Below are 27,419 nucleotides of genomic sequence, written 5' to 3'. Positions count from 1 at the left end.
GCAGTAGGAAATACAGTTCCAGATAACGCTGACTTCTCAGGCTATTGCGGGATGCAGGGGGAATATGTGCCCACTCTGACCACAGACCCTGGCAGTGGCTCCACGCTGGGAGCTGGGAACACTGCCCCAGCATCTCATCACATCCTTTAAAGCGAGCCTCTGCTGCCAGGACCCTGGCTTCCCTGACTCTGGCTCTGGACCCCAGCCTGGCCATTTCCCTGATGCATACCTGTAGCAAGAGTACCCAGCCCCTGGCCTTTCACACTGACTTTTTATTTATTTATTTATTTTTTAATCAAACATGCTGCAAGAGAACAACAGGACAGACAGCCATTAAAGTACCATTTGTAACTCTCCTTGCTTGTTGAGAGACAGTCTGCCATTCCCCAGATGCTGGGGATACATCTGGCTGAGCTCCTGGATCAGATGAAGGCCTCTGTTCCCTTACCATTCCCCTGATACAAACAGGTAGAGTGCATGGACCACTGTGCCTACCGGAAGTCATTTGCCCTTGTAGTTACCAGGCAGGAAGTGGGTGACAAGAAATGGTACAGAAGGACCCTGCACATTAGCACAGGTTCTCTGGGACATGGAAAGGCCAGAGAAGACAGAGTATAAGTAAGGATATATTCCTGGTATCAAGTGAATGGTCAACTTGTGGGCTCAAATTCATCTCTTGGGGGCCCAGGATGTACACAGTGAGGGGCAATAGCAAGTCCTGGACGAGAAGGCTGTTTGGTTCAAGGAAGGGAAAGGAAATAGGCCTGAGAGGCAGGAGAGCCAACACTAGTCCCACCAGCCACAAATCATGAGCCTTTTAGAGCCACCTTTTACTTTTGCATTAAATGGGGACAGTAAAGACTCTTGGTTGAGGGTGGGGGAGGCTCAGAGGATACAGGCCTTGCCACACAAGCATGAGGACTTGGGTTCAGATCCCCAGCATTCACATGAAAAAGCCAGGCATGTAGTCTATAACCCCAGCAGTTGGGTGGGGGGAGGGGCTGGGAGGGCTGGGGCAGAGACAGGCAGACCCATAGAGCTTGCTGCTCAGTCAGCACAGCCTATTGGTGAGCTCCAGATTCACTGAAGGGTCTGTCAAAAATTAAAATGGAGGTGCTAGAGAGATGGCTCAGCAGTTAAGAGCACTTGCTCTATTTCCAAGAACTACAAGTAGTTCACAACTATCTATAACTCCATTCCCGAGTGATCCAGTGTTCCCTTGATCTTCACAGGCACCAGGCATACATGTGAGATTTATAGATACACACACACACACACACACACACACACACACACACACTCCAAAATCCAAAAAAACTCGTGCACATAAAAAATTTAAATATATGGTAAAAATGTACAATGGAGGGGCTGGAAAGGTAGCTCAGTAATTAAGAGCTATCTTTTAATGTGTTACTCTTGCAGAGGACTCAGGTTTGATTCCCAATGTTCATATGGTAGCTCATAACCATCTATAATTCCAGTTCCAAGGGCTTCAATGAACATGCACATGATGCCTATGAATCCATTCAGGCAAAACATTCACCAAGTAAATAAATCTTACACTTACACACACACACACACACACACACACACACACACACACACACACATTGCAGAATGGAGGAAGACACCCAGTGGTAATTTCTGGCTTCTATATGCACACACACAAACATATACACATGCATACTTCATATACATGCACTCAGAAAGACTTTCAGGATTGACATAGAGAGACATGTCAAACAAAAACACACATGAAAATCTTTTGGGAAGCATATTTTTAACAAAAAAAAAAACTTAAGATTTGGCATCCATACTGCCACTTCCTTTTCCTGTGTCCAAGGCAGGCATTACTAATCAATCTCAGCACTTTCTTATCAGCTGTATTATTACATCAGAATTCCTCTAGGCCATATTTTCCAGGAAGCTACACCCAACAGATCTGAACCGTTGAAACCCAGTGACATGTTTATCCCTTGGCATCCCAAGCTCAAAGTGATAATGCCATTATGGGGATCCTAGCAGGCTGAGACAAAGCTAGGTCCCTGAAGTGGAGTCCTGGAGTCCTGGTTCAGCCTAGTTACCCAAGAACCCTGTATCAGCTCCTCAGGCAGCCTCAGGCTATTATTAGTCCCCACTCTCGCAGGACTCACATTCATTGCTGGGAAGGAAAGTGCTAGAGTAAAGCAGAGGCCATGCAGGACATGGGCCAGACAGTCCATGTTCTCTGTGGTCTGGCACAGGCAGTCAGCTGGGCCGTCTTTTTGCCCCCCTCTTACTATCCTGCTTGGCACCCCCAGTTCCTCTTTTGTCTATTTTAGTTCCCTGAGAAAAATCTTAGTTCAAATCCCTCCATAGCCAGGTCAGCCCTGGGGTGCAGCTCCAGCTCACACACAGGAAAGCCTTTTCCAGGAGGTAGCATCCTACTAGTGCCCAGGTTAGGAGAGATGACGGCCCTCTGCAGCCCTCAGCCTAGCTGCCTCCTCCAAGTCCTTCCTCCAGGGAGCAGGTCCTGAAGATGGAGCCAGCATCTACCTGGGCTCTTAGCTGCTTCCCACAGAGAAAACACTGTCCCAGGGCTGTTCTTTTGAGGAGTTGGTCCAAGGCACATCACAGTAATCCAGCAGGGCTATCTTGGCCCACAACAGCCACCACTGGCCTTCTGGCTTGTCAAGAAGACCCTGCTGTGTCAGAAACCTTTCCTACTGGTCCTTCCCATCCCGATCCCAGGGAGAGCTTCACCATGACCCTCCAGAGATAGGTAAAGCATCCCCCCAGTTTATGATGGATTTCCTAAGGATGAATTAGCTCCTCAAAATACAGACTTTCCTCTCTGATATGGCTTGTGAAGCTTCTCCTTCTTCTTGAAAGCTCAATTCCCCACTGTGTCTTCTCACCACCACCCCAGCCTTTGCCCCAAGAGCTAGCACCTCAGGACACCTCCATTCTCCACCCCAAGACCCTGCCCCTCACAGCAGCAGCAAGGTGATAGGGCTCAAGTTTATGGATGTAGACAGAGCCTGGACCACACACAAAAAAACTGCACCCCAAACAGGAAACCACCAAGCTGACATGCCTTTGCTTGCAGGGTCCAGAAAAGGAGAGACTAGAGCCCTATAGGAGGAAACTGGGCAGGAAGTGAGTGGCTGTTCTGCTGGGGGGGTGGGGGGGGCTCCTTCCCTTTCTACGGAGCAACAGCCAGGCAGGGGTCTGACAGCCAAATTCTTAGAAGTCATCTGGGTGGCAAAGTTTGAATCTTAGGGCTGGAGACAGGCCAGGCTCCCCCAGGGGACAGGCTATACTCACCCTACAACTGGCCTGTGGGTTTCATCCTTTGACAGGGGCCCCACAGTCCTGCCACAACGCAGCTGGCACTTCCCCCACTCTAGCTCAGTGTTCCAAAGACAAAAGGACAACACACTCAGTCTACAGTAACTGCATAGAGTCTAAGGCAACAGATAGAGTAGAAAAGAAAACCCTGGGGACAAAACAGGGGTCATGGTTTTGGTGTCCTGGCCACCCCAAACACTCTTGTTCTGATACAGTGCCTCTAGGAACCCCAAACCCCAGGTGTAGCTGGCATCCCCCAGGGGCTTATGCTCTTGGACCTTACCAGACAACTTGTCGGGGTTCCCAGCAGGTAGCTCATTGCTGTGTCCTAGCCTGAGACTGCTCTCTTGTCTCCCTACCCATCTGGTCTCAGGGAGTGAGTGGGTTTCTCTGTGAGTGTATGCGCTCTCCTACCAAGGCCCAGTTCAGGCCAGCCAGTGGAGGCCACCTGAAGACAAATCCTAGCATTTGGGCTACTGCTCTCTCAGTGTTGGGGCTACTATCCCCCTGGAAACTGGAGGGTGATTTGCCTAGCCTCACACCTCACCTCCCCACTCTCAGACATCAGCTGCCCCATTTCTACCTCAAAGGAACTAACCTTTCCCTTCATGCTTTAAAATCCTTTATGAAGACTCCCCTCTGCATGCCCAGCTCATGCCAGACCCTGGAGATAGGAGCCAAGAGTAGCATCAGACCAGGGACAAGCTAGTCTAAGTGCCTACAGGTCACCCTGAAGTGAAGCTCAGAAGAACAGTGGTCAGGATTGGAAAGACTCCTCAGGTCCTAGCCCCTACCTCAGCCCCACCCCCACCCCAGGCCCTGAACCCCCAGGGCCTTAAAGCTAGTGCCTCCAATCCACTCATAGCTGTTTATAGCTGTTGCCACACACTGTTTTTAATAGCATCTCTTTCACACTAAGAAGTATAGTCCTAACAGTATAGTTCGGACATTGTGGAGGTCACCTTTGTCATTGTTCCACGCTGAACGGTGGGAGTGGTAGATGATGAGGACAGGAAGGAGGCCACTCTCCATTCACCTTTCCCATCATGCCCTCACTAACTTCCGTGTACGGTGTTCTGGCCTCACATTGCTCAAGACACTAATGAGCTCACAGTAGCTCCTGGACCCAACATGGACTTCCTGTTTCAGAGCCTCTGACCACTGAGCTCTGTGGACCTGCCATTCGGGCAATGAGAGCCCAGAGTCAAACTGTTGACAGACCTTCGGATTGCTAGTGGAAGGCTGCTGGGGAAGCATCTTCAGTCGGGCACAAGCAGGCCAAGCTCTAGAGTTGAGGAGATAGAGTCAGGGCCAATGGCAGGCAAAAGAGCAGGCCAGCCACAAACCCACAGTGGGGTGGGAGTCTCTCACATCTTGTGTCTCTTGCCTGGGAGGATGGCAGATGCCTACTTCATCCCATCTTGGCTGCTGATTCCCATGAAGAAAGGTTGCTGCCAATCTGGACATTCTTGGGATGCAGGTCATTTGTCATCTGTGGCTGGTGAAGTCAAGTCTCTAGGCATCCTAGGATCTTGAGAAGAGTGAGCAATACAGCATCTTCTCCCTGCCCCCCGTGTAGCATCCGAAACAGGGGGAGGGTCCGAGCATCTTGTAAAGCAGAGTCTAGGCTCAGAATAGGAGCGAGGAGGCTGAGATCGATGCCTAAAGGTCTGTCAAAGGGCCAGCCATAGATCAAATGCATCTGACCCTGACCCAGGTACCATTGTCCATGGTCCCCAGCTGGCTTAAATGGCTTCAGAGTTAGGGGAGTCAGGGACTGGATCTGTAAAAGAAAGGATAAAGTGAATAAGAGGGTGCCTGTGTCACCTTATTCAACTCTGCACCATGAAGATTCCCCAGTGACAGGGGGTGGGGGGTGGGGGCGTGGGGACCCTGGAGAGCCTCGATCCTAACATGTATCAGTCAGGGTGCTGAAAAACCAGGTGACACTCACCCAGGGAAGGGAAGAAGACATCCCCAGGGCCTGGAGGAGACAAAGGTGTACCAGGGTCAGAGAGAAGGTGCCGCCCTGACTCTGAAGGTTGCCGTTGAGCCACGTAGGACAGTGGGGGCCTGGTCTTGGCCTCAGGTATCCCCTGGAAGGGTGGAGTAGTCTCATAGCCTGGGTTTTCAATTCCTTGGGTGTTGTTGCTAGAGAAACAGAATTAGAGATGATCAGTGCCCCCTCAGAGCACTTCTATCCTTCTTATCTCCCATTCCTTTTCTTCTCTTCCCAGCTGGGACAAGGACAACTTGTGAAAGCCTTCCAGCTATGAGGTTCTAGTGGGATTACTGGTCGACCTTTCCTTGATCTAATCTGAAAAGCTGTCTCCGTCATACACATTGTAAGACAGAGACCAAGCTTCTGAAGCTGGTTAATTCTTAGCCTAAGCTAGCCCACGCCCAAGCATAGATAACATTGTCCTACCTATCCATCTCTGACCCTATCCTACCGCACCCCACCCCTACCCAGAGCAGCCGCTGGCTTGCTCCTGCATGCTCAGCCTGACAGCTTTCTCTCAGAGTGCCTGGTACAGCCAAGCCACTACCATGCCACCGGGCCCCCACCCCTTGGAGAATGCAGGCTGAGCAAGGCTCATAGGCGAGGGTGGGGCAGACAAGGGGTACCATTACCCAGAAAAGGGGTGTGATTGGTGTTTGTGGTCATGAGCTTCCTTCACATGCTGAAGTGTCTGCCCAGGCAGCTACTCCCATTCCTGCCCATCCTAAGCCAGGCTGATGATAGACCCAGAGGTGCCCACTAAAGGCATCTCCAAGCAGAACCAGCACCTAGCAAGAGTGAAGGTTCTACACAGAGCGGCCCAGCAGCCCAGATATGCCAGATGCAGCTATGACCATCTGTGTATTTTGCTGAGCAAGGACCTCACACCACACAGAAACACCCCTTCTCTGATACCTGGTCCCAGAAGTTTCTCAAAGTCACTCTGGGCCTTACCTGTCCATTCTCACCAACTCCTGGGCACCTGGAGATAGACAGAAAAGTTGGTCACTGAAAGGAAGCCTTTTGCAGGCCCCACCGCCTGCACTGGACCATGCCCAGGCATCCTTACTGTTCCCTGAGGAGGCCTGAGTTCCATGTATCTGTCTAGCAGGTGGACCCAAGGCTCAGCCACCTTTGTGTGCAAGTGAAATGCATCCACACTTTCTACATGTGGGATGATATTTGGCCCCAGACTGACACTTTCCCAAAGAGCATGGCAGTACCAGATCTTGAAATTTTAAGTTTCAACCAAAGGGCAGGCCCCTGCACGTGCTGACTTTGGTCTCTATTGGGAAGTTTGTCTCTCTGGTCTGTAGCCACAACTTGGTGAGTGTGGACGGTTCAAGGTCAGGCCCTAGAATTAGAGGGTTCTTTCTTCCCTCAATCTTCCCATCACTTCCCAGTTTTTCTACCCACTTTCTTCCCCCCCCCAAACTCCCCCACCCCACCCCGCACAAGCCATTACCACTTCAGCCCAGCCTTGGCATCTCCCTAAAACTGGCCATCATCCAAATGCAGCAACACCCAACTTCCCTTTTTCTTGCAGCTCCCCCCACCCTCCCACAGAGCCTTCTTTCAGGAGGAGGTTTGCATGGGGAACAGGGCTAGGGGAGGGGCATCTGCAAGACAAACACGGGGAAGTTGCACAAAGTTCCCTGAAATCGAGTTCACTTCTGCTGACGGAGTAGCTCTGTGTCAGGCTGCGTGGGCCAAGATCATCCTTGCTTGCCGCCTTGCTCAGGGGTAAAGATGGTGGCCTCCACTTTAGAGCTGGGGACACTGAGCTGCCTCGTCTTCTCTTTTGTTTTGAGCATGCTCATTCCTAGGCAACCCAGCCCAGGACTTGGTAACTTTCTGGCCAGAGTGCACTGTACACCATGAGCTAACCTGCTGCCCCTGGGACAGATGCTGAAACTTGCTGGATGCTTTTGGTTCCCAGCATTCCACAGGTGCTACTCTGGGGTCTGTGTAGAACCATATGCCTCTGCCTGCCCTTTGGCACTTTGTCTTTCTAAAGCCCTAGCACCTCTGATGTCTCATGTTTCTGTTGCTGAATCTGGAATAAGAAGATAGATTTGGGGACTTTTATTTGGGGGCTGAGAGGAGACTCGAAATAATAGCGTTAGAGGATAGTTTTCTTTGTTTGTTTGATTGTTTGTTGAGATAGGTAGGGTCTTACTTTGTGGCTCTGGCTGTCTTAGAACTCACTATGTAGATCAGGCTAAACTCGGACTTACAGAACTCTTTCTGCCTCTGCCTCCCAGAGCACTGGAATTACAGAGCTATGCTAGAAGAGAAATTCTTGTTCCTTTCTTGTTACTGTACATGGGACATCCTTACTCTGGGACAGGAGCCTGCTATGACATGGCATAAAGTGTTCCCCATTCCAAGGGGCTCTTCTCTAAGCCCAGGTCACATGTCTTCCTGGGGCAGATAGGAAGTTTAGAGCCAATGCTGGGGCCTGTGTCTTCAGAACCCCACAAGAATGGCATTGTGGCCTGGTAAAACATTCTCTCTCTCTCTCTCTCTCTCTCTCTCTCTCTCTCTCTCTCTCTCTCTCTCCCCTCCCTCCCTCCCTCCTTCCCTCCCTCCCTTCTTCCTTCTCTCTTCAGTTTTCTTTCCTCCAGCCATCTGCATCCCACTAGGTCCCATGAGCAGAATAGGAACTCTGCAGAGATACCTGTAAGAAAGGCCGGGCCCAACAAAAGCTGAGTGAAGCCCCTACATACACTTGCAGCCACTATCCAGAAGGGTCTGCTTTCCAATTCTTGTCCTCTGATCTGACTATGTGACCAGGCAGTGCTGTTGTCTGGACAATGGGAACATAAAGAAAGCACCTTGGGATCCATCCAGAGCCTAGCTTCTGGGAAGAGGGACCAGCTAGCTCTTCAAGTCATTTCTGCCCGCCCTCCTGCAGAGCCCAGGGTTCCTCCTCCACTCTAACCTGTCACATGCTCCACACTGCTGCTTTAGGGATGCCCACAGGCAGGCTGCAGCAGGCTAATAACTGGATAAAACAGTCTGAGAGGAAGGGTGAGGAGGCCACAGCCCACAGTGGCCCACTATGGGGCTCCAGTCTGGGCCTCCAGGAAAGAGGGTAGGGGGAACAGCAGGCTGATTGAGAGGTGAAGGGGAGGGCAGAGGAAATCTGGTGTGACCGGGTGACAATAGTTTTCATTCAATTACCTTCTGCAGCTAGGCAGAAGGAAGAGGCTGGGGAGGAACTGCCAGAACAGAGCACTCCCTACCCACCGGACCCCCGACCCTTTGGAGAATGCAGGCTGAACAAGGCTCATAGGAGAGGGCAGGGCAGACAAGAGACACTGTCACCCAGAAAAGGGGTGTGATTGGTGTTTGTGGTCATGAACTTGAAGCCTGGCTCCACTGTTTATTTGTAGTGTTTCATTAGGCAAGTCAGGAAACCTTCCTTGGCCTCGGTTTGCCTATCTATAAAATGAGGACAGGAACATCCCCTATTTGAATTGTTATGGTGACTAAGTGAGGCCCAGATGTGACAACTTGGCACAGTGCCTGGCAGGGTAGCCCCATCGGCTGTGGAGGTGGGGGGGGCACCTCAGCTCTACACTCACAATGTCTTGTGACATTCAGTTAGTCAGTTAACTTGCCGAGCCTGGGCTTTCGCCTGTGAAAGGAAGGGAACAACTTATGCCACCACTAAAACCTCTGCTATTTCTTGACACCCCCCAAAACTCATTTCTGCCCCCAGCAACTGCTACCTGTTACAAAACAAGCCCACCCATCGGCTCAAGGAGGTCTCCAAATGATCTTTGAGCGGCAACATCTTCATAAGCCAGTTTGAGTTAGCCCCGCCATGCTTTGTAGTTACCTACTCATTTGTATGGAGTGCCGAGCCAGCCCTGCCTGCTGGCAAACATCAGGCCCAGAGAAAGGCAGGTATAGGTGCCTTTCCCTCTCAGCCATAGAGCCAGATCCTTGTAGAGGTACACAAGAGTGGGGAAGGACAGTACAGCCCTCATGTCCCATGCTTTCATTGGCCTCCCAGCCAGGAAACCCTATCACCATCCCAGAAGACGGTACTTACGGCGGTGAGAGGCCACCTGCCTCTGCTTATAGACCAGGAGCAGGATGAGCGGGAGGCAGAGGATCCCCACGATGCAGGCACCCGTGGCCAGGGCCGCAGCAGTGATGCCTGGAAGGACAAAAGCAGCTGACATGAGGGTCCCCTTCCCACCACTTCTCCCAAAGGCACACGGAGACACAGGATGACTACAGAGGTTCTCAGATTCCATCAGCTTGAAGAAGGGGCCTGGGCAGGAATGAAGGCTGCATAGCGTTTGTGGGAAGGTTCTCAAGCTCTGTGGGGACAGGCTCTGGAGGTAGGTATGTGGGTGGGCCCAGCTGCCCTGGAAGGCTTAGGAAACCTTTGTAAAGCCAGCCTGACTGTAGTTCCCTTACTCCAACGAGGCACCCATTGTAGAAAAGCTTAGTCACCACCTGGAGCCAGGCTCTTCCTGGGAAGGTGGGAGGCACTCTTGGAAGCAGTTACCAAACTACCCCACAGCATAACAGGCAGGATGAGAGGCCCGAGCAACGGGGCCCCATAACCAGACCCTTAGTGGCCTGCAGAGGCCAGGGAGGTCTAGTGACCTTTCAGAGACAGCCCTAAGTCCACCACTCCCACCCACACGGGACACAGGGAAATAAGGCTCACAACACAGACAGCTCCAAAGAGAGAACAAACCCCTGTCCTGCCTACAAGAGAGAGCTAGGCCACCCTGGACCTCAGGATGTCCACACAAAGGCCCTTCACACCCAATGCCAGGGTTCAAGGTTGAAAGAAGCCCAAGTGACGAAAACAAATTAGAACCACAACAGTGTTGCACAACAGCAAGGACGTAATTTCTTACGTGCCACTGGTATTTAAAGATGGATGTTTTACTGCAATGAAAACAAAATGCTTCAGCCTCACCAAGCATGATGGGTCATGCCTTTACTCCCAGCACTTGAAGCAGAGGCAGGGGCAGGGGCAGGGGCAGGGGCAGAGGGATCTCTGTGAGTTCAAGGTCAGCTGGTCTACACAGTGAGTTCTAGGACAGCCAGGACTATAGCGAGAGACTTTGTTTCAAATAAACAAACAAACAGTCGATTCTTTAAGGGGATCCTTGAGCTCCATCGGGTGAGGCTCCTGCAAGTTTGGCCTCTTGATATCACACACACACACACACACACACACACACACACACACACACACGCACGCACGCACCAATTAAGGAGAATAAAATTTGCAGCAATAATTAGAGCACTGTCTAGGGACATAGCACACTTAGCTGGATGCACAGCCTCCCAAGTTTCATTCCCAGCACTTGGGACAGAGGGAAGACTAGAGAAATGCTATTTTTGATTCACATCTTTACATCACCAAAAAACGAAGGTACAGGTTTTTTTTGTTTGTTTGTTTGTTTTTTTTTTTTTTTTGGTTTTTCTAGACATGGTTTCTCCATGTAGCCCAGCTGTCCTGGACTCACTTTGTTGACCAGGCTGGACTTGAACTCACAGAGATCCGCCTGCCTCTGCCTCCCAAGTGCTGGGATTAAAGGCATGCGCCACCATGCCCAGCCAAGGTAAAGGTTTAAAAATAGTCAGTAAAGCGTTCGCTCTACAAGCATGAGAAGCTGAGTTTGGCTCTCCAGATCCCTTTTAATTTTAATTTTCTGGTTTTTCGAGACAGAATCTCTCTGTGTAGCCCTGGCTGGCCTAGACTCACTTTGTAGACCAGGCTGGCCTCGAACTCACAGTGATACACGTGCCTCTACCTCCCAAGTACTGGGATTCAAGGCGTGCTCCACCAGTAACTGTAAACCCCAGGGGTGTGGAGCTAGATGCAGGAGAACCCTTGGGGGATCACAGGCCAGCCAGCTTCACCAAACTATAAGTGGTAGATTTAGTGAGAGAGCCTGCTTCAAAGACTTACATGCACACACAGGAATGGATACACATACATAAAATCCAAAAGTCTCTTCCTTCCCCTCACACAGGCCTCACCCATCTAGATCTGGTCTTCTCTCTTGGGATCACGTGAGAATGTCCGCCTGACTCCCCACGCAATTTGGATATCTCTCTGTCTACCCAGACACCCACCTCATTTGTCCCAGGTCTCTATTATACACAGCTTGCCCAAAATTGATGTAAACATCCTTGTCTGGTGGGGACATTGTTTACTTCCATCTTCAACAGTCCTCATTTCACAGCAAGGACCCCTTGGGTTCGGATTTCTGCTCATGCCGGCAGTACATCTGGACCTAAGCACTTAGCGTCAAAGCACTGAGCCAGGGAGCCTTGTGCGCGTGTTTTTCTCCTAGGCTGTTGCAAAATTGTCTCGGAAAGGGCCACGCCACTGCATGAGCCTTATAGCATGGGGGCTAGGTTTATTTCAGTCCATCTGCTGACTCCAGGAGTTTAGCTGCGAACAGATGAGCCCTTGGAACCACAACTGGCGTAAGCCCGTTTCCTTCCCAATTTGAGCCTTTCAATATGCCAAAACATGGCTAGCATCCCTGTCATAGGATCAGGTTCACCTCCAGAGACCTCTGGGAGCCAGAGATGCCTTGGTCTACATGCTGCCTCTGCACTTTACTTGGGAACAAGGGCCATTTTTATCCCACTGTATGCTAAATGACCTGGAAGCATAAATTCGCTCACAGCGAGCTATATGGAACTGAGCAGACCATTGGCAGGCACTTTAGAAGTACCCATTGGTATGGAAACAGTACCGATTGCTAGGCAAATTGCAAAGGAAGCTCCAATCCACAGTAAAGCAGAGTCCCTGCAGGTTTTAATGTGGCTGCATTTGAACATGGGATATTGAAAGTAAAAACATCCTATAATTCATATGGTTCAGTGTGACTAAACCCCATCCAAGGACCTTACTGTGGGCAATTGAGAAGCTGGCTGCAAAAGCACTTTTGTCTCATCCTATAGTTACTAAGCAACCTGTAGTGCAGTTAGCCAGGTGCTCACAACCTGCCTTGGAGGTTTGGCCAGGACCCCTCTGCCTGACCCTCTGGTCTGCAAGTGGCAATCCTGCCCTCTATGGCCCCTTTGGTTTCACTTCCAGAGCCCGTTTCCTTATATGCTGGACTTGTTCAGACTACTGTGGGAACTGGAGATAAGTATGTGGGCCTGGGTGCCCTTGGAGGCTTAAGAAACCTTCACAAAACCTAACTGCACTTCTCCTTACTTCAAGGAGGCACTCATTGCAGAAAAACTTAGTCACCATCTGAAGCCAGGCTCTTCCTGGGAAGGTGGCGAGGCACTGGTGGAAGCAGTTACTCAAACCACCTCGTGGGATGTGCCAGGCCCTTTCAGAACAAGCAGGATGAGAAGCCCCAGCTTGCTCAGCCTATGCCCAAGGCCTGCCAGGTACACTGTGGGTGTACACAAAGGAGGCTGAGAAAGGTGTCTGGCAAAGCCTGTTGCGTTAGGGTTGGGAAGAGTAGAGATGGGCTGCCCAGTCCTGCCCTGATCTCAGGGGAAATCCAAAGCCCGTCGGCAATGCTATGAAATGCCAGCCCACACCTTTGACAGCCCCTTCCCCTTAGCCCATACACTTCCTCTTACCTGAAACCCACTTGGACTTGTTCCTAGCTTAATCTAGCTATTCTCCCATAGGGTAACATTTAGCCACTCAGACTGGAATTAGGAAAGGAAAACACGCAGCCCCAGTGAGTGCTGTGGTTGAGCACTTGTGCATGAAAGAGAGTTGATGTTGGGACCTTCCAAAGTTAATGAGCAGTACAGAATAGTTCTCCGTTGCTGGCCCTGTGGCCTGTTTAGCAAAGGTCTGGGTGGCCAGGCAAAAGCCCTAGAAATGTGTTAAGAAACTCCTATAATCGCAGCACTCAGGAGGCAGAGGCAGGTAGATCTCTGTGAGTTCGAGGCCAGCCTGATCTACAAAGCAAGTCTAGGACAGCCAAGGCTACACAGAGAAACCCTGTCTTGAAAAACTAAAAAGAAAAAAAACCGAAACTCGTCCGTGTCTACCATCGTTCCCATCCTGCCCTGGCATGGGAATAGATAAAGTACCTTTGGGTGCTAACACCCAATGGCTAATGTGCATCAGGAGGAGATAGGAGCTCACACCTCCTTGGTGCTGGAACTACCCCTACAGGCTAGTGGCTGAGTGGTCGACACAGCCTTCACCCTTCCCTACTATTTTGAGCTCCAGCTTCCTGGGCCTGAGACACAGCACATTTCCCATCCCTGAGGCAGCCCCTTAAATAGCATGTGCTTCCCTGTTATGGGGATACAGTTACCCCCATTCTTCAGTGGAGAAATGATACAGAAAGTAGCAGAGCAGCCCAGATTCTCCAGGCACCCAGGAACCAACTCTGGCTTAGTGCCTAGTGTCTAGACTACTGGAGCCAGGAATAGGGAAGGGGCCTTCGGAGGTCATCAGAGACATCCCCCTGCCCCTAACAGCTGCTGAGGGAGCAGGCCATGTTCTTTTGGCCCTCATTAAGCCAATTCTCTGGACAATAGCTCAGGGAAGCAGGAGCCAGAGATTCACAGCTCCAAGAATTGACGAGGATTGAAAACATCAAACCCTAAGGATGGAGGTGGGTGGGGAAAAAAGACTAACCACCTTGGAGGTCAAGGCTTCCACCTTACCCTTGGGTATCTTCTCTAGAGTCTCAGGAATAGAAACATCTCCAACATCCGCAGCTTGAACCCTCTACCATCTTGTATCTCTGTCCCCAAGGCTGAAAACATGTGGCTTATTTTCACAAAATCCTGTTGTAGCTGGCTGTGGCACTTCACATCTGGAATCTCAGAAGTTGGGAGGCAGAGGCAGGAGGATTGCTGCAAGTCTGAGGCCAGGCTTATTCTACATAGCAAGTTCCAGGCCAGCCAGGATCTGCCTGAACCTCATTTTTCCCCACCCATGACATGCAGGCAGTAGCAGAAACAGGAGTTTGCAGAGACAAGATTCTTTGCAGGGCCAGGGTGATTGCTCAGAGCAAAGGAGCCATGGGGGAAGTGAACATTGCCTATTCCCCACCACTGTGTCCCTCAAATGTATACATGTATGCACATGGTATGAGCTGCTTCATGGGATGGAAGAGGATGCTGAGAGGGGAAGTGAGGACAGCACTGTGGCTTGGTGCTGAGCAGACATTTGAGCTCAGTAGCGTGTGTGGCAGAAGAAGGACTTGAGCCAAAGGCCTCACTGCCACACTGGTGTGGCTCTCATTCAATTTTATACATGGTAGGGTCTTTGGTTGGTTTGAAATACAAGTAATCAGAGTAGAAAGAAGTTGTCTTGGTTGTTGAGTTGGAGCTTGACTCGAGGATGTAGTTCTATGGTCCCTATTCTGGCTCATCCTACTAGAGGCCAGGGCCACAATTTCAACTTCTGCCTCTCCGGGGCATAAGCAAGAGCTGGCTCACCCTGAATGCCCCTCTAAGCCATAGCCCTCTCCTTATGCAAGTGTGGGGCACCCTGAGACATGTCCCCGTGCCTCCTATATATACCACAGGGCATTCTCAAACAACCGTCTCTGTGCCCAGCCTCCCTGAGAGCAAAGCCCACTAACTCGCCCCTAAGATTTCTCTCTGGGCCAGCACCAAGGCTGACAGCCACACCCTGTGCTCTGGATGTCCAGTCTCCTTCCACAGGCAGGGGCAATGAGCTATGAACAGAGCTGGAAAGGCTACAGTCAAGTCCATGCCACACCAATGACCAGTGGGAATACGTGCCACCTCCGTAGGGCGTGAGTGGTGATGCGGGCTTCACAGAGTGGGCAGTGGCAGGAGCAGGGTCTTCTGGGGCCACGGTCAAGAAGGAATAGGGAACCAGAAGTAGCAGAGCAGAGACAGAATGGGGAACTGCAAGCATATGGTACTGAAGCGAGAGTCCAGCCCAGGGTCTGGGCCCAAGGTAAAGGCAGAAAGAGTACACAGAAGATATTAGGGGGCGGGGCAGTCCTTACTGTCACTGTCCTGTTCATTTGACTTGTACGCAGTGCATGTAGATAGGGACTCTTTGCCTGTGGGAACAAAGAGAGGTCTGGTAAGTGACTGTGAGGCCTGTGAGGTCAATGATACAAGATAATCACATGTCTGTACCCCCCATACATGCACCCACTCCTTATACACCCACATACCCTTGAGTGCCACGTCACTCACAGTCTCATATATAGCCTCACATATAGTCATGTGACAGATATGCAGACACCTCCCCCCTCTACCTTCCCCCTACACCCCAACCCAAACTCCCAGCCATGCGCAGATGTCTCACCTGTCTGTACCTGCAGCTCCATGTACCCGTAGAGCCGTTGTTCTGGGTGATGGTGTTTGAATTCTACTGCCAGACAACAGTAGAGGCCACTGTCCCGCTGAGTCACATTGCTCATGGTGATTGAGAAGTTACCGTGGTTGTCGAAAGCTAGCTCTAGCCCATGTGCCTGGGCCTGGTCACGGCTGACATTGGCTGCCTGGTGGCTTCCATGGTGTGCATGTGGGTGCTGGCCTGTGAAGTTGCGTATGGGCCGGTGTTCTTTGCACACTTGAACCTCACTTCGTGTGCTGAGGTACCACTGCCTGTAGAAGGTCACGCCATGCCCTTTGGGCACGAGACCCAGAATCCTGCAGGTGAGGGTGACATTTTGCCCCTCAGGGCACACGTACAAAGAATATGGTGTGGCAATCTTGAAGGCTGCTGCCAGACCTGCTCGGAGAGAGGAGAGCCCCTGTCACCTGCCTGAATGAGCGCCACTCCTTGGCACCCTCAGGACGAGGAGAAAGCTTGACTTCAACCACTCCCTGCTTACTTAATACACATCCATCACAAACCCACACAGGAAGAGCCTCCAGGCCTCCCAAGTGGGAAGGGAGAAGGGAGGAGGAGAGTTGAGCCAAACAAAAGACTGGCCTGGGCCAGCCAATATGGGACCTTCTCCCAAGCAACCCAGGCTAGCCCCAAGCATACTCCGTAGCTGAAGATGACCCTGAATAGATCTTCCGGTCTCTACCTCTCAAGTGCTGAGATTATGAACACAGGCCATCGACCCAGCTTAAAAGGAACAGAGTCTCCAACCTAGGACTCTGTGCATGCTAGGCAGCACGCCAGCAGCCGAGCCATAGCCGCAGCCTGAGCCAAGTCTTTTGAGACTAGACTATGAGCTGGCAACCCTGCTCCTCGGACTAACTGCATAAGCCATTTTCTGCCCCTGTAAGGAAAAGGACATTCATGGCAGCATATGTTGGGAGAAGAGAGATGGGGATGATGAGGATGCTAAAGCGTGTAGGGGCCTCTGAGCATCACATCTTAGCCTTACTTTGGTTTTCATTGCAGGGGCTGCAGAAGATCTCACAGATAGAGAAAGAGGGTTTAGAATATATAGAGAGACTAGAAATGGAGAGCTGGGATCATAGCTCTATCAGAAAAAGGTTTGCCTCAAAAAACTCAAGGACCCATGTTTGGATCCTTAGAAGCCGGGTGGAAATCCTGGCATGTTAGGTAGGATGGGCCTGTAATTCCAGGGATGGTGAGATGGGAGGTAGAAATAGGTGGGTGCCTAGAAACGTGCGGGGCACCTAGCCTAGACTTGGCAAAGTTCCAAATCAATGAGTGGCCCTGTCCCAAAAGGTAGGAGGGACACCTGCCACTAAGCCTAATGACCTGAGTTCAGTTCACAGGAGAGAACCAATTCCTGCAAGTTGTCATTTGCTTTCATGCTGGTGCCATGAATTATATATACACACATGCATAAAACAAATACATAATTATTTTAGAAGGTGAACAATGACACCTAAGGCTATCCTCTGACTTCCATACCCAAGCATGAACATATCACACACACACACACACACACACACACACACACACACACACACAAGCAAGCACACATGCATGTTCCTTTAACTCCTCCGCCCAGAGAACCTCCTCCTCTGAGGCTCCCTCCCTGCCCTCAGAGTTCAGGACCCTTGGTGCCGGGCTAGGAAACCCCCGCCCCCAAAGCTCTGACAGCCTGGTCCAGTGCAAAGAGCAGCAGCCTGGTGTGGTTTTTGGAGTTGGACCAGGGCTGCACTTGGGTCCAGTGACACTGAGTCATTAGACTGAGCCTCAGACTCACTGGAGGACAAAAATGAAAAACATCAACAGAGGCGGGTGGGTGTTGAGGCCAGGACATGACCTGCCCTAAAAGTATTCTGTCTGAAATGCAAGAAGCACTTCCAAGAAGAGGGGCAGAAATCCAGTGCAATGAAGACGCTAGCTTCAAGCTCTTTGCCATAGAGATAGGAATGACTAGTAACTAATGATCTGGTACTGGAGAGCCGGTGTGTGTCAATTAGACTATGAGAGGGACATCAGTCGCATGGCCCTGAAGGATGCCTGTAGGAGTTGAATCTTAGACCTACAAAGTAAGGCAGGCAGGCATTCCAGAACCTTCATCCCCCAGCCCGGCCCATACACAAGAGATTTCTGGAATGCTGTTGCCAAGGTGAGCGGAGATTTCAGAACTTCTTTCGTGAGATACCATCTCCTTTTCAGGCAGTGACAGGCCCAGGAAGGGAAAGTGGTTTTTTTTGTTTGAAGTTGCAGAGGGTCTGGAGTCAGGGCCTGAACCATAGCAACCTCAAGGAAAACAGGCTTCCCAGAAAACTCTGAGATGCAACGATGTGTGTTTGTGCCCTACGCCCAGGGGTCTGGTACATGTGACAGCCTGAGAGAGAGAGAGAAAGAGGGCTTGGGTTCTTCACATTTCATTATTGGGGTGACCAAGTTCACAGACAGGGTAAAGCAGCTTGCTTGCTCACCACCCCACAGCAAGGGACCACTGGAGACCCAACTCTAACCCAGGCATTTGACCATGAACGTAGGTTTTTGGTTTTAGTTTTGCCTTTTTATGTATGTGGTGGTGGGGGCAGGGTGGCGGGGGGTGGTTGCTAACACTGAAAAGGTTTGGATTTGTGGCTTGGGTGAATTTGCTCCATGGTTAAAAGCACTGGCTGTTCTTCCAGAGGACCTGGGTCGAATTCCCAGCACCCACATGGTGGCTCACAGCTGTCTCTAACTCCGGTTCCAAGGGATCCGATGCCCTCTTCTGGCCTCCTCAGACTTGAGACATGCACATGGTGCACAGATACGCATTCAGGGGGAAAGAACCCAGGCCCAGCCTGGGGGATGAGGGAGAGGAAGTGGGGGGCATGGTTCCATCCCATCCACACTCACTGCTCTTTCCCACAGTCACCAAGACCTCTTCCTGAGTTAGTGGGAAGGAGAAGCTGGGTTGGAGGAGGCCAGGTAAGAGTGGGCAGAAAAGACACAGAGTTTGTCCTGAAGGAGAACAGGAGGGCCAGAAGTATAGCATCCCTTACGTCTGAGGCTCAGAGCAGCCTGTCCCTGGGAATACTCCAGGGCACAGGGCCACAGAAAACAACACACAGTTGGCAGAAGGGCCTAGGCACATACCTGTAGACACACAATCTCTCTCTCTCTCTCTCTCTCTCTCTCTCTCTCTCTCTCTCTCTCTCTCTCTCACACACACACACACACACACACACACACACACACACACACACTCTTGGGCCTCACCCAGCCCAGCTGAAATTATAATTATTTGGAGGGAGGATGTAGCTCATTGTCAGCTTCAGATCCCCTAGGCCACCTGGGTCATTGTGGAGGACCAGGAAAGTGGGTGGGGAGGAAGGTCCCTGGCTCTAGGGTAGCCAAGTTCACATGGGACTGAAAAGCTCCCCAAGCCCAGGCGGTAGCATGTCCAGGGAAAAGCACTACCCTTGGCCCCCTACTCCCACCCGACAAGTAAGACCACCTGCAGGAAGGATGCTGTGAGCTAGGAAAATTCCAGATCTGGGGACTGTTATAACTCTGTCCAAGACCCCTGGCGCCTCCTAGGCTGGGCCTTAACCATGCGGAGCTATGTAGATCCCACCCTTCTCTGGGCCTTCTTAGGCTCCATCTGCACTTAGGAGAGTCCCACGTGCTGAAGCCTTTCAGCTCTGCTCTTGGGTCCACTTCTTTCTACTTTCATTATTTTTAGTTTGTGTGTGTGTGTGTGTGTGTGTGTGTGTGCGCGCGCGCACGCGCGCGCGCATGCGCGCGCCCTCAGGGCCCCTTCTTTTGTTAGGCATTTCATCCCAATGTGGGTATAATCCCTAGTCCATGTATTTTTGTATTATCATCATCACCATTATTATATTTGTATGGGGTCTCTCTCTGTCTCTCTGTGTGTGTGTGTGTGTGTGTGTGTGTGTGTTCATTTGAGACAGGACTTCTCTGTGTAGCCTTGGCTGTCCTGGACTCACTTTGTAGACCAGTCCGGCTTCGAACCACAGAGATACGCCTGCCTCTGCCTCCCAAGTGCTGGGATTAAAAGCATGTGCCACCACTGCCTGACCTTTTATGGGGTTTCTTGTTTGGCTTTGGGTCCTAGGGGTCAGTTGGTTGTTCTTTTTGTTTTTTGGGTTTTGTTTGTTTGTTTCTTTGTTTGTTTGTTCTTGTGAGATAGTCTTTTGCTGTGCAGCTCAGGCTTGTCTAAAACTCAGAGGAACCTCCCCAGGGCAAAGGCTGCAGACTAAAGCCCAGGCTGGTCTTGCATTTGTGAGGGATTATAGGCAGCTGCTCCAAGCTATACCTCATGCCCCGTTTTTTTAAGATAAAACTGAAATAAGGTGACTTGCTTGAGGCCACACAACCCTCTGTAGCTGAGAGGAGACCCACAGCCTTCAACCAGCAGGCAGACAGGAAGAGCACTGCCTTTAAACATCCTCCATGGGTGGAGCTTACGGTTCATCTTTCAGCTTTTTGGAGAGTAGGAGTTGACCCCGAGCTGACCCCTACAGTCATAGCAACTGTCCTTTCTGTTCCTCAGCCTCAAACCAAAATATTCTTTCTTTCTTTTATAATTTGTTTTTATTTTATGTGCATTGGTGTTTTGCCTGCATGTATCAGATCTTGGCGTTACAGACAGCCATGAGCTGCCATGTGGGTGCTGGGAATTGAACCCTGGTGTCTTAGGAGAGCTGGCAGTGCTCTTAACCACTGAACCATCTCTCCAGCCTCCCACTCCCCAAAAATTCTTTCATTCCACAAGTATTTAGCATGATCTTAGCAGGCTCAAAGCAGAGGCTGTGGAGCTTAGAGCTCCCTGAGGGAGCAGTCTTTGCAAACTTTTCTAGCCATTGGTGTCCAGCTAGGGCACAACCCCTAGGGAAAGTTTCAAAGGAACTCTTACTTGGCATCCTCTCGGGTCTTGTTTTTGAGACTGTCACCTCTTGCCACACATCAAGCTCTGTGGTGTACAGGGGATGGGTGTGTGGGTGTGGGTGTGGACAGGCTTTAGTATTGTTTTCCCTGACAGGCATGCTAGCTTTACCCACAGTCACCAAGGCAACACCCCAGTTTTTGGAGGTGGGTCCCGAGCTTGATTGGCCAGGCCAGGAAGGCCCCACCCAGACAGCTGAGGTCTGTCCAGCTGCTAGCTCGCCGAGTAAACAATTATTTGACTGTCTGCAGTTGCTGGCCTTGCACTAGATGAGAGAGATGGGGGTCTCTGGCCTTCTGGGCTTGGGAACTGATCCCAGCTCACAGGCCCCATTTCCCAGGATGCTCTCCAGGTGCTTGAAGTTTGGAAAGCCTGGGCTATACCTTTATCAAGATGTATGGTACAGAGGGAAACAGAGGGGCAAGGTCCAGTCAAAACCCAAAGGAAGTGCCCCAGGGTGAAGGCTGTAGGCTGAAGCCAGCAGGTCTGTTTGCAGCTCCTCTGGCTAGTGAGGACAAAGGGCATCTCAGATGTGTTTATTGATCCCTGCCCCAGCAGGAAGTATCCATTCATATGGACCGAGGAGTCTGGAGAGGGGAAGCAGATCTCTATGGGAGGAAGCCACACTTCCAGCACCTTGGGAAAACGGCCTGCATTCAGGGATAGAGCTCCTAGCCACCGTGCCTCCTGGGGAGGACCTGGGCAGTGGGCCAGGGCCTTGGCTGGGGAGGCTCCCCTAGAGGGTTCTTTGAGAGACTTGAGGCCTCTCCTAGGAGGACTCAACCCCATTGCCACTTCAAACAGGTCCTCAGGGGTCAGGCCAGGGAGACTTCCTCAGCTCTAATTCCATCCATTGCAAGGGGCTCACGTGATAGTATTGTTTTAAGCGTTCATACACGGGCTTGTTTATTTAATTTGGAGCTTGGATTAGGATGCCAAAGGACAAAGGAAACCTGTCTAGACTCACAGAGAAAGAGTTGTGACAGAATTCAAACCCAGGCCTCTGGGAGCTGTTGCTTTTTCAAGAGGATAACGAGAGGCTAGCTCCGCCTCCTTCCCACAGATGGACAGCTGACCTGGCCAATGAGGGCTTAGTTTGCCTGGCCGTGTTAACAATGCAAATGGTTTTACTTTTGATTTTACACTGAATAACATCGAATCATAAAGAAAAGTAGTTGTTCCTATTTCAGTATTCTCTCAGCCCTGTTATATCAAAAAGAAAGCCCTATTTGATGCCACTATATCTTCAAAACATCCTTTTCTTTCTTTTTGTTTCGTTTTGTTTTATTTACTTTTACTTCATTTATTTCTATAAGAGACAGCAACAGGTTTTACATGCTGAGCCTTGCCCAGGCTAACTTTCCAGCTAACATTTAATTCCCTTACTTAGCTTGCCAATGATGTTCTTTTATATGCTCTATTTATGGCCAATGATACTAATTTTCCGCTTGTGACACTGACTTAAAATTTCCCTTAAAATTTTTACTTTAAAGAAAAGCATAGATCTAAAGGAAAAACAAGTGGGTAGCTATTCGGCAGATAGTACATACAGGTGATGAGCAATTGAACCCAGAATGCACCAAGGGGAATTACCCTCCCCCCTCCTGGAGAGGAGAGCATCAGCCAGCTGCAGCCACACCACCCAGCCTGCTCAGTTGGGGGAGGTGTGTGCTTGGAGCCCTGTGATGAGGGAGTCGCTGAGGCAAGACTGGACCTGGTCCCCTTGGTAGCTCAGACCCTGTACAGAAAGGCTAAAGGGAGGGAGGGCTTGCCTAGGAGCAGAGCACAGCAAGGTCCTAGCATCCCTTGCTTCCCTCTGGAGGTGGTCAACAGAAAATAGGCTGTACAGAGATGGGATGTGAGAGAGAGAGACCACAGATAAGCGCATCCTAGGCTAGGCTGCCTATGATGGTGGCCTGATGGATAGGTGTTGGAGATAGGGGACTTAGGAGGAGAATGTCCAGGCACCCCTGTGGCCATTTCAGACTATCAGTCCAGAAGGGCAGCTAGAACCAGCCTGGGCATCCTCAGGTTCAAGGGGTCTGGGATATGCATTCTCAGTGATATTTCCCATGGGCTTCCAATGACCTGGGCTCTCATCAGGGCTCTGTAGGCAATCAAAAGCTCAGCTGGAAAGCCACTGGTGTGGAGTCCTCAGAAACCAGGAGCTGTCCCACTACCCACTTCACAAGGACAGGGCACCATGGGAAGTTTTGCCCATCAGCTCCACAGAGCTGTGTCTAAAGGAGGAAAGATCACCCCACCCCGCCACTGCCCCCCCCCCCCGTGTTACAGGTGGAGACTTAGCCAAGGATGCTAAGAAGCCAGCCCAGCTCACAGATGGCTAGATAAGACTTGAACACGGGTCTATGAAATAGCTAAGCTAGAGCTGGAGCTGGCGGAAGACCTGGCGTGCAGATTTACCCCAGACCTTCGAAAAGGAAGCCATAGGTATCAGAAGCCAGCTAATTTCTGGCAAGAACAGATTGGCCCTTGACCTATAGTTGCCTTTGAACCAGTTGTGTATAGACCTCAAGCTCAGTATGCCAGGTTCAGTTAGTACCAACAGGCCACATGGGCCCTGAGGACCCTTTGCTGCTTCTGCTTAGGCCTACAATCCTGTATACTGAACATACAGATGAGGAGGTGCCCCCCCCCTTTAACTTCCATTGGTTGCCCTTTCCCAGATCCACAGCACTGGTGCCTTAAGACAGCCCGCCCAGCTCAGTACTCCACAAGTGCTTCTGGCCTGTGGGCATCCTATGGCATTGCCATCTCTAGTCTCAGGGTACTGGGTGGGGCTCAGGGATTTCCTAAGAGCTGACCACTACAGCCTCAGAGGCTTGCAGCACTGAGTTTACTCAATAGGGCCTTGCAGCCTTGTTTACCATGAAGGGGGAAGCCAGCTGCCCCTCTCTCACACCAGTGCACCCATGTGAATAGGGCTCTTGGGTCAGACTACAGACAGGCGAGGTAATAACTTCCTCAAATCTTAGCCTGTAGGGAAGAGGTTCTGCACCCCCTGGGGTCTAGGACTCCGGACTCCCCCATCCCCACCCCATCAGCCCATGACTGGCCAAGAAAGGAGTATGTTTCATGTGTCCCAAGCATCTCTTAAGCTCTGACTGTTAGTAACACACACACACACACACACACACACACACACACACACACACACACACACACACACACACACACACACACACACACACACACACACACACACACACACACACACACCTTTTCACCGTGCTCCAAACACAGTTCTGCCCAAGGCAACAGCACAGAAGCTGCTGGGAGAGTGGTCTCATCCCTCAGCCTTCCAGACCAGGTAGGTCTCCTAGACCAGAGAGAGCTCTGGAGTGGTCACACCTGTGAGAACCCCAAGCTAAAAGGTTTCTTTGTTTCTTTCCTGAAAACCTCCCAGAGTCCTAATTACCTCCCTGAGCTGAGCTAGGGGGAGGTGGCCTTTAGCTCACCAAGTACTTTAAGTAGCCAAGAGTGGCAGCTGTGCAATCTTCTGAGCTTGGAGGCACAGTAGGACGGGGGATTCCTGGCTCCCCCCACCCAGGGCCTCTGCTGTTGGATGTTCCCCCCCTGCTTGCCTCTGCTCTGATTCTCTAGGACTTAGTTTCCCAAATTGGGGTTGCTGATCAGAAGGCATCCCACTCACGCAAGGGTAGGGGCAAGAAAGGGGACCCACGGAGTCACTTAGGGGAAGGATGGTAGCCTGTGGTAGATTCAGTACTGGTCTTCCTGCCTGCTGCTGTCCCCTGTTTCCTCAAAGCTGTGCCCTGTGAGGAGCCTTGGGCTTGGTGCTGCGAATATGACAAGCCCCCACCTGGACCATTACCAACCCATACCTTCCCCCGCCCCCTTCAGTCTCCTCTCCCTTAGAGTGATAGTGAGCATGCAGCCTAGGGCTTAAGTTGTCCTGGCTACAGGGTGTGAGTGCCTTCTTTGTTATCAGAGGTTCAGGCCAGCCTCTCTCAGGGTTGATAAGAAGTTCCCTGTCTCTCCTCCCTTAACCCCTCTTCTTTCTCTTCTGATGCGGCCATTGGTTCCCTCTGCCAAGCCCACCATCTCCACCCTGACACTTGTGAATCCTTCTGTGCCTGGCACTGTCCCTGGACCCTTTCAAAAGCTACCTGTACAGTGGGTCCTCTGGGGAAAGGTTTTAACAAGCAGTGGAGGGGGGGAAGGGGGTCTCCTTTTTCTTTGAGATCTTCTGCTCTGAGCAAGCAAGGATGGGGTTCTGGGGGAACTGCTGTGTCCCTGGATAAGGTACTAATTGTGAGTCTGGACTTTGGAAGTGACCACCTCCCCGTGTGAGGCTTCTATGTCTGTGGCTAGGAATTATCCAGGCCCCTGGGGTGAGCTGGTTGCTGGGCTCAGGGAGTGTCCCATGTCTTCCCTAGTGCCCCTGGCTACTCAATTGCAATCTGGCTAAATGACAGGAACCCACTGATCACTCAAATGTGCCATCAGACTTTCAATATAGAGCAGGTAACAACGCTGCTAATATCTGGGAGTGTCCATCAAGACTCACCCAGGAGTGTCAAAGGGAATGGGGTACTGGGTCACAGCACCACACCCCCTAAATCCTCTAAGACCCTGATGCAAGAAGCAGGGAGATGCCCAGGTATCAAAACCCAGTCAGCAACCACTATAGGACTGGGGTGACTCTCACCTTGGCCTTCTCCTGCCTTGCAGAAACTCTTCATGGTCCCTGCTCTGGGCTCTCTGGGGAGGGAAGTGTCTGGCAGGCTGCCCCCAAGAGACACCCTTGCCTGCTGTTTTGGCAGCTGTTAGCACTTACAGATGTGTCCACTGTAGGAGGAAGCCACCACTGGACCCTGCTGGGCTGTCCCAGCGGCCTCAAAGCAGCGGTAGGGTGGAGGTCACCGAAGGCAGAGGGGATTCAGGGCACTCCCATCCTGCCTAGGTCCCCACCACCACTCTACAGGACTGTACTCCTTAGCGCTCTTCCCTAGCACCCCACTGCCTGCAAACCTTACCTCTGGATGCAGCCAGGAAAAGGAGCAGGGTTCCCCAGCACGGGCCGCTGGCCTCTGGGACCCTGGGGACACCCATGTCGCCGTCGAGTCGAGACACAGGAGAAACAGAGTGTGCTTTGAGCAAGCGGGGCTCCCCGGAGCGCAGGGAGCCAGCTGTACAGGCGGCCTGCCAGAGTGAGTGCCGAGCCCACAGTGCGGCGGGCGGCCGAGCCAGCTCCCCGCCCAGCAGCGCCCCCAAGGGGCGGCGGGCGGTACTGCGTCTCTAGGGCCTGGAGGGGGCGGGGCTGGTCTTGCAGATAGACGTGGCAAGTGTCCAACCAGCCACTTCCCTCTGCATGTCACGGTGCGTTTCAGAGATTATGATGGCGTGCATACTAAGGAGTGAATCCAAGCCTAACCCTGTCTGATTTGCAGTTCTCCTAGTCTGAAGGCAGGGACTTTGCCTCTTAGTGTTCCAGCCGCCCAAGGCTAACCTCCTGCAGACAGAGGAAAGGATGGGTGGGTGGATAGATAAGTAAGTGAAATCTGAAGTTCACAATGAGTTTAGCAAGAAGGAAGGCGTTTGGCCCACTCTGTACTCGTGTACCCTGCATCTGAGACACCCTAGTACAATCATGCCTACATGCAAACACCTGAGCCAGACAGGACATGCGCAAGCCTAGAACTTCCCAACCTCAGGACTTGCTGTTGGTGTGCCCCATGGAATCCTCTCAGCCTCTTTCCCCCAGGACTATACCCACTGGTGGCCAATTATCACAGGCTCACTTTATTCCATTTTTGTTGTTGTTTTATTTAGCTTGTAATTTACATGGGGTTTTGTTTGTTTGTATTGTTTTGTTTGGGTGGGGTTTCGTTTGTGGTTTTTTTTAGTGTTTTTAGCTTTTTGAGACAGGATGTTGTCATGTAGCTCAGGCTGGCCTCAAGAGTCTCCTAACTCAGCCTATTGCATGTTGGGATTACAGGAGCACACCGCCATGCCCCGTCAGCAGACTCACTCCTATGCTGTCCTCCTGGCCCTCGAGGACATCTCTCCTCTCCTCTGCCCTCATCCATGTTTTTGTCATCACTTAGAGTTTGCTCCGCTCTGTTCTTTCCTGGCCTGACCTTGGAGCCCCCACTCCCACCTTTCTGTCAGTACTTCCTTCAGCCACAACACCAGATCTGAGATACCAGCCAGTTAGTTCCTAACCTGAGTTCTGAGTTCTCCTGCACACCCAAACATACTGGGTCTTGAGGACCCTGACCTCCCACAGTGATGGGGTTACAGGTATGCACCATCATGCCCAGTTTATGCCATGATCGAGTTGAACAAAGAAGTGTACTCTACCACCTGATTTTCACTCCTAGTTCATTGCTGGGCATAGGATCTAAGGCCTCACATATGCTAGGCAAGTGTCTGTCACTAAACTATATTATTATCTCTCTCTTTCTTTCTCTTAACTTCTCAGTAAGTTTCATGGGAGCCCCTTAAACGTGTTCTCACAGCCTTTCAAGTATCTGAGATGGTGACCCTGTCCAACTAGGCCCAGCCTCCCACTGTGACTAAGTCCCTTATACAGGCCAGATGTGAAAAGACTTTGTTTAGTGCACTGTTGCCAGGAGGGACAGACCTGAGAGCAAGCACTGCCTGAACAGAGTGGTAGAGGTGACTGTCAAGGGACAGGGAGAAAACTGAACTCTTTGTGGCTCCTGGTTGAAGGACAGAGGAAAGACAGAGTACGGTGTCAGGGATCAGGGTGGTGGGACAGATTGGTAGCCCTGAACTGTGGGTGCTCCGGGCAGCCTGTCACAGGTTCTATG

General features: G+C 51.3%; 2 protein-coding genes across 3 annotated transcripts in view; one reads left to right on the top strand and one right to left on the bottom strand.

Annotated features, from left to right (window-relative positions):
- CDH23 (cadherin related 23) overlaps positions 1–27,419 on the top strand; it is a 382,149-nt gene that overhangs the window by 307,512 nt on the left and 47,218 nt on the right. The window lies entirely within an intron of this gene.
- On the bottom strand, positions 258–25,839 carry VSIR (V-set immunoregulatory receptor). 2 transcript variants are annotated; one of them, XM_084751810.1, is made up of 7 exons: positions 25,620–25,839; positions 15,612–16,043; positions 15,304–15,360; positions 9,396–9,503; positions 6,287–6,314; positions 5,285–5,481; positions 258–5,113 (listed from the first exon to the last, which is right to left on the bottom strand). In XM_084751810.1, the coding sequence occupies exons 1-7, from the start codon at positions 25,693–25,695 to the stop codon at positions 5,076–5,078; spliced, it is 936 nt and encodes a 311-aa protein (XP_084607936.1). In that variant the 5' UTR covers positions 25,696–25,839; the 3' UTR covers positions 258–5,075. The 2 variants fall into 2 exon arrangements, with proteins under 2 accessions (XP_084607936.1, XP_084607937.1); XM_084751811.1 differs by having other exon boundaries at positions 15,612–16,040; positions 25,620–25,835.

This window comes from Acomys minous (assembly GCF_964271855.1).
Source record: "Acomys minous genome assembly, chromosome: 13".
Taxonomy (NCBI): Eukaryota; Metazoa; Chordata; class Mammalia; order Rodentia; family Muridae; genus Acomys; species Acomys minous.
This window is presented reverse-complemented; position numbering and strand designations above follow the sequence as displayed.

What these genes read in the sequence shown, in the direction of transcription:
- VSIR (XM_084751810.1), bottom strand. Translation starts at nt 25,695, where the DNA reads ATGGGTGTCCCCAGGGTCCCAGAGGCCAGCGGCCCGTGCTGGGGAACC. An exon ending in GGAGCTGCAGGTACAGACAG is followed by an intron (nt 15,361 to 15,611) that starts GTGAGACATCTG and finishes TTGTTCCCACAG; the next exon opens with GCAAAGAGTCCCTATCTACA. An exon ending in TGTCTTCTTCCCTTCCCTGG is followed by an intron (nt 5,114 to 5,284) that starts GTGAGTGTCACC and finishes TTTCTTTTACAG; the next exon opens with ATCCAGTCCCTGACTCCCCT.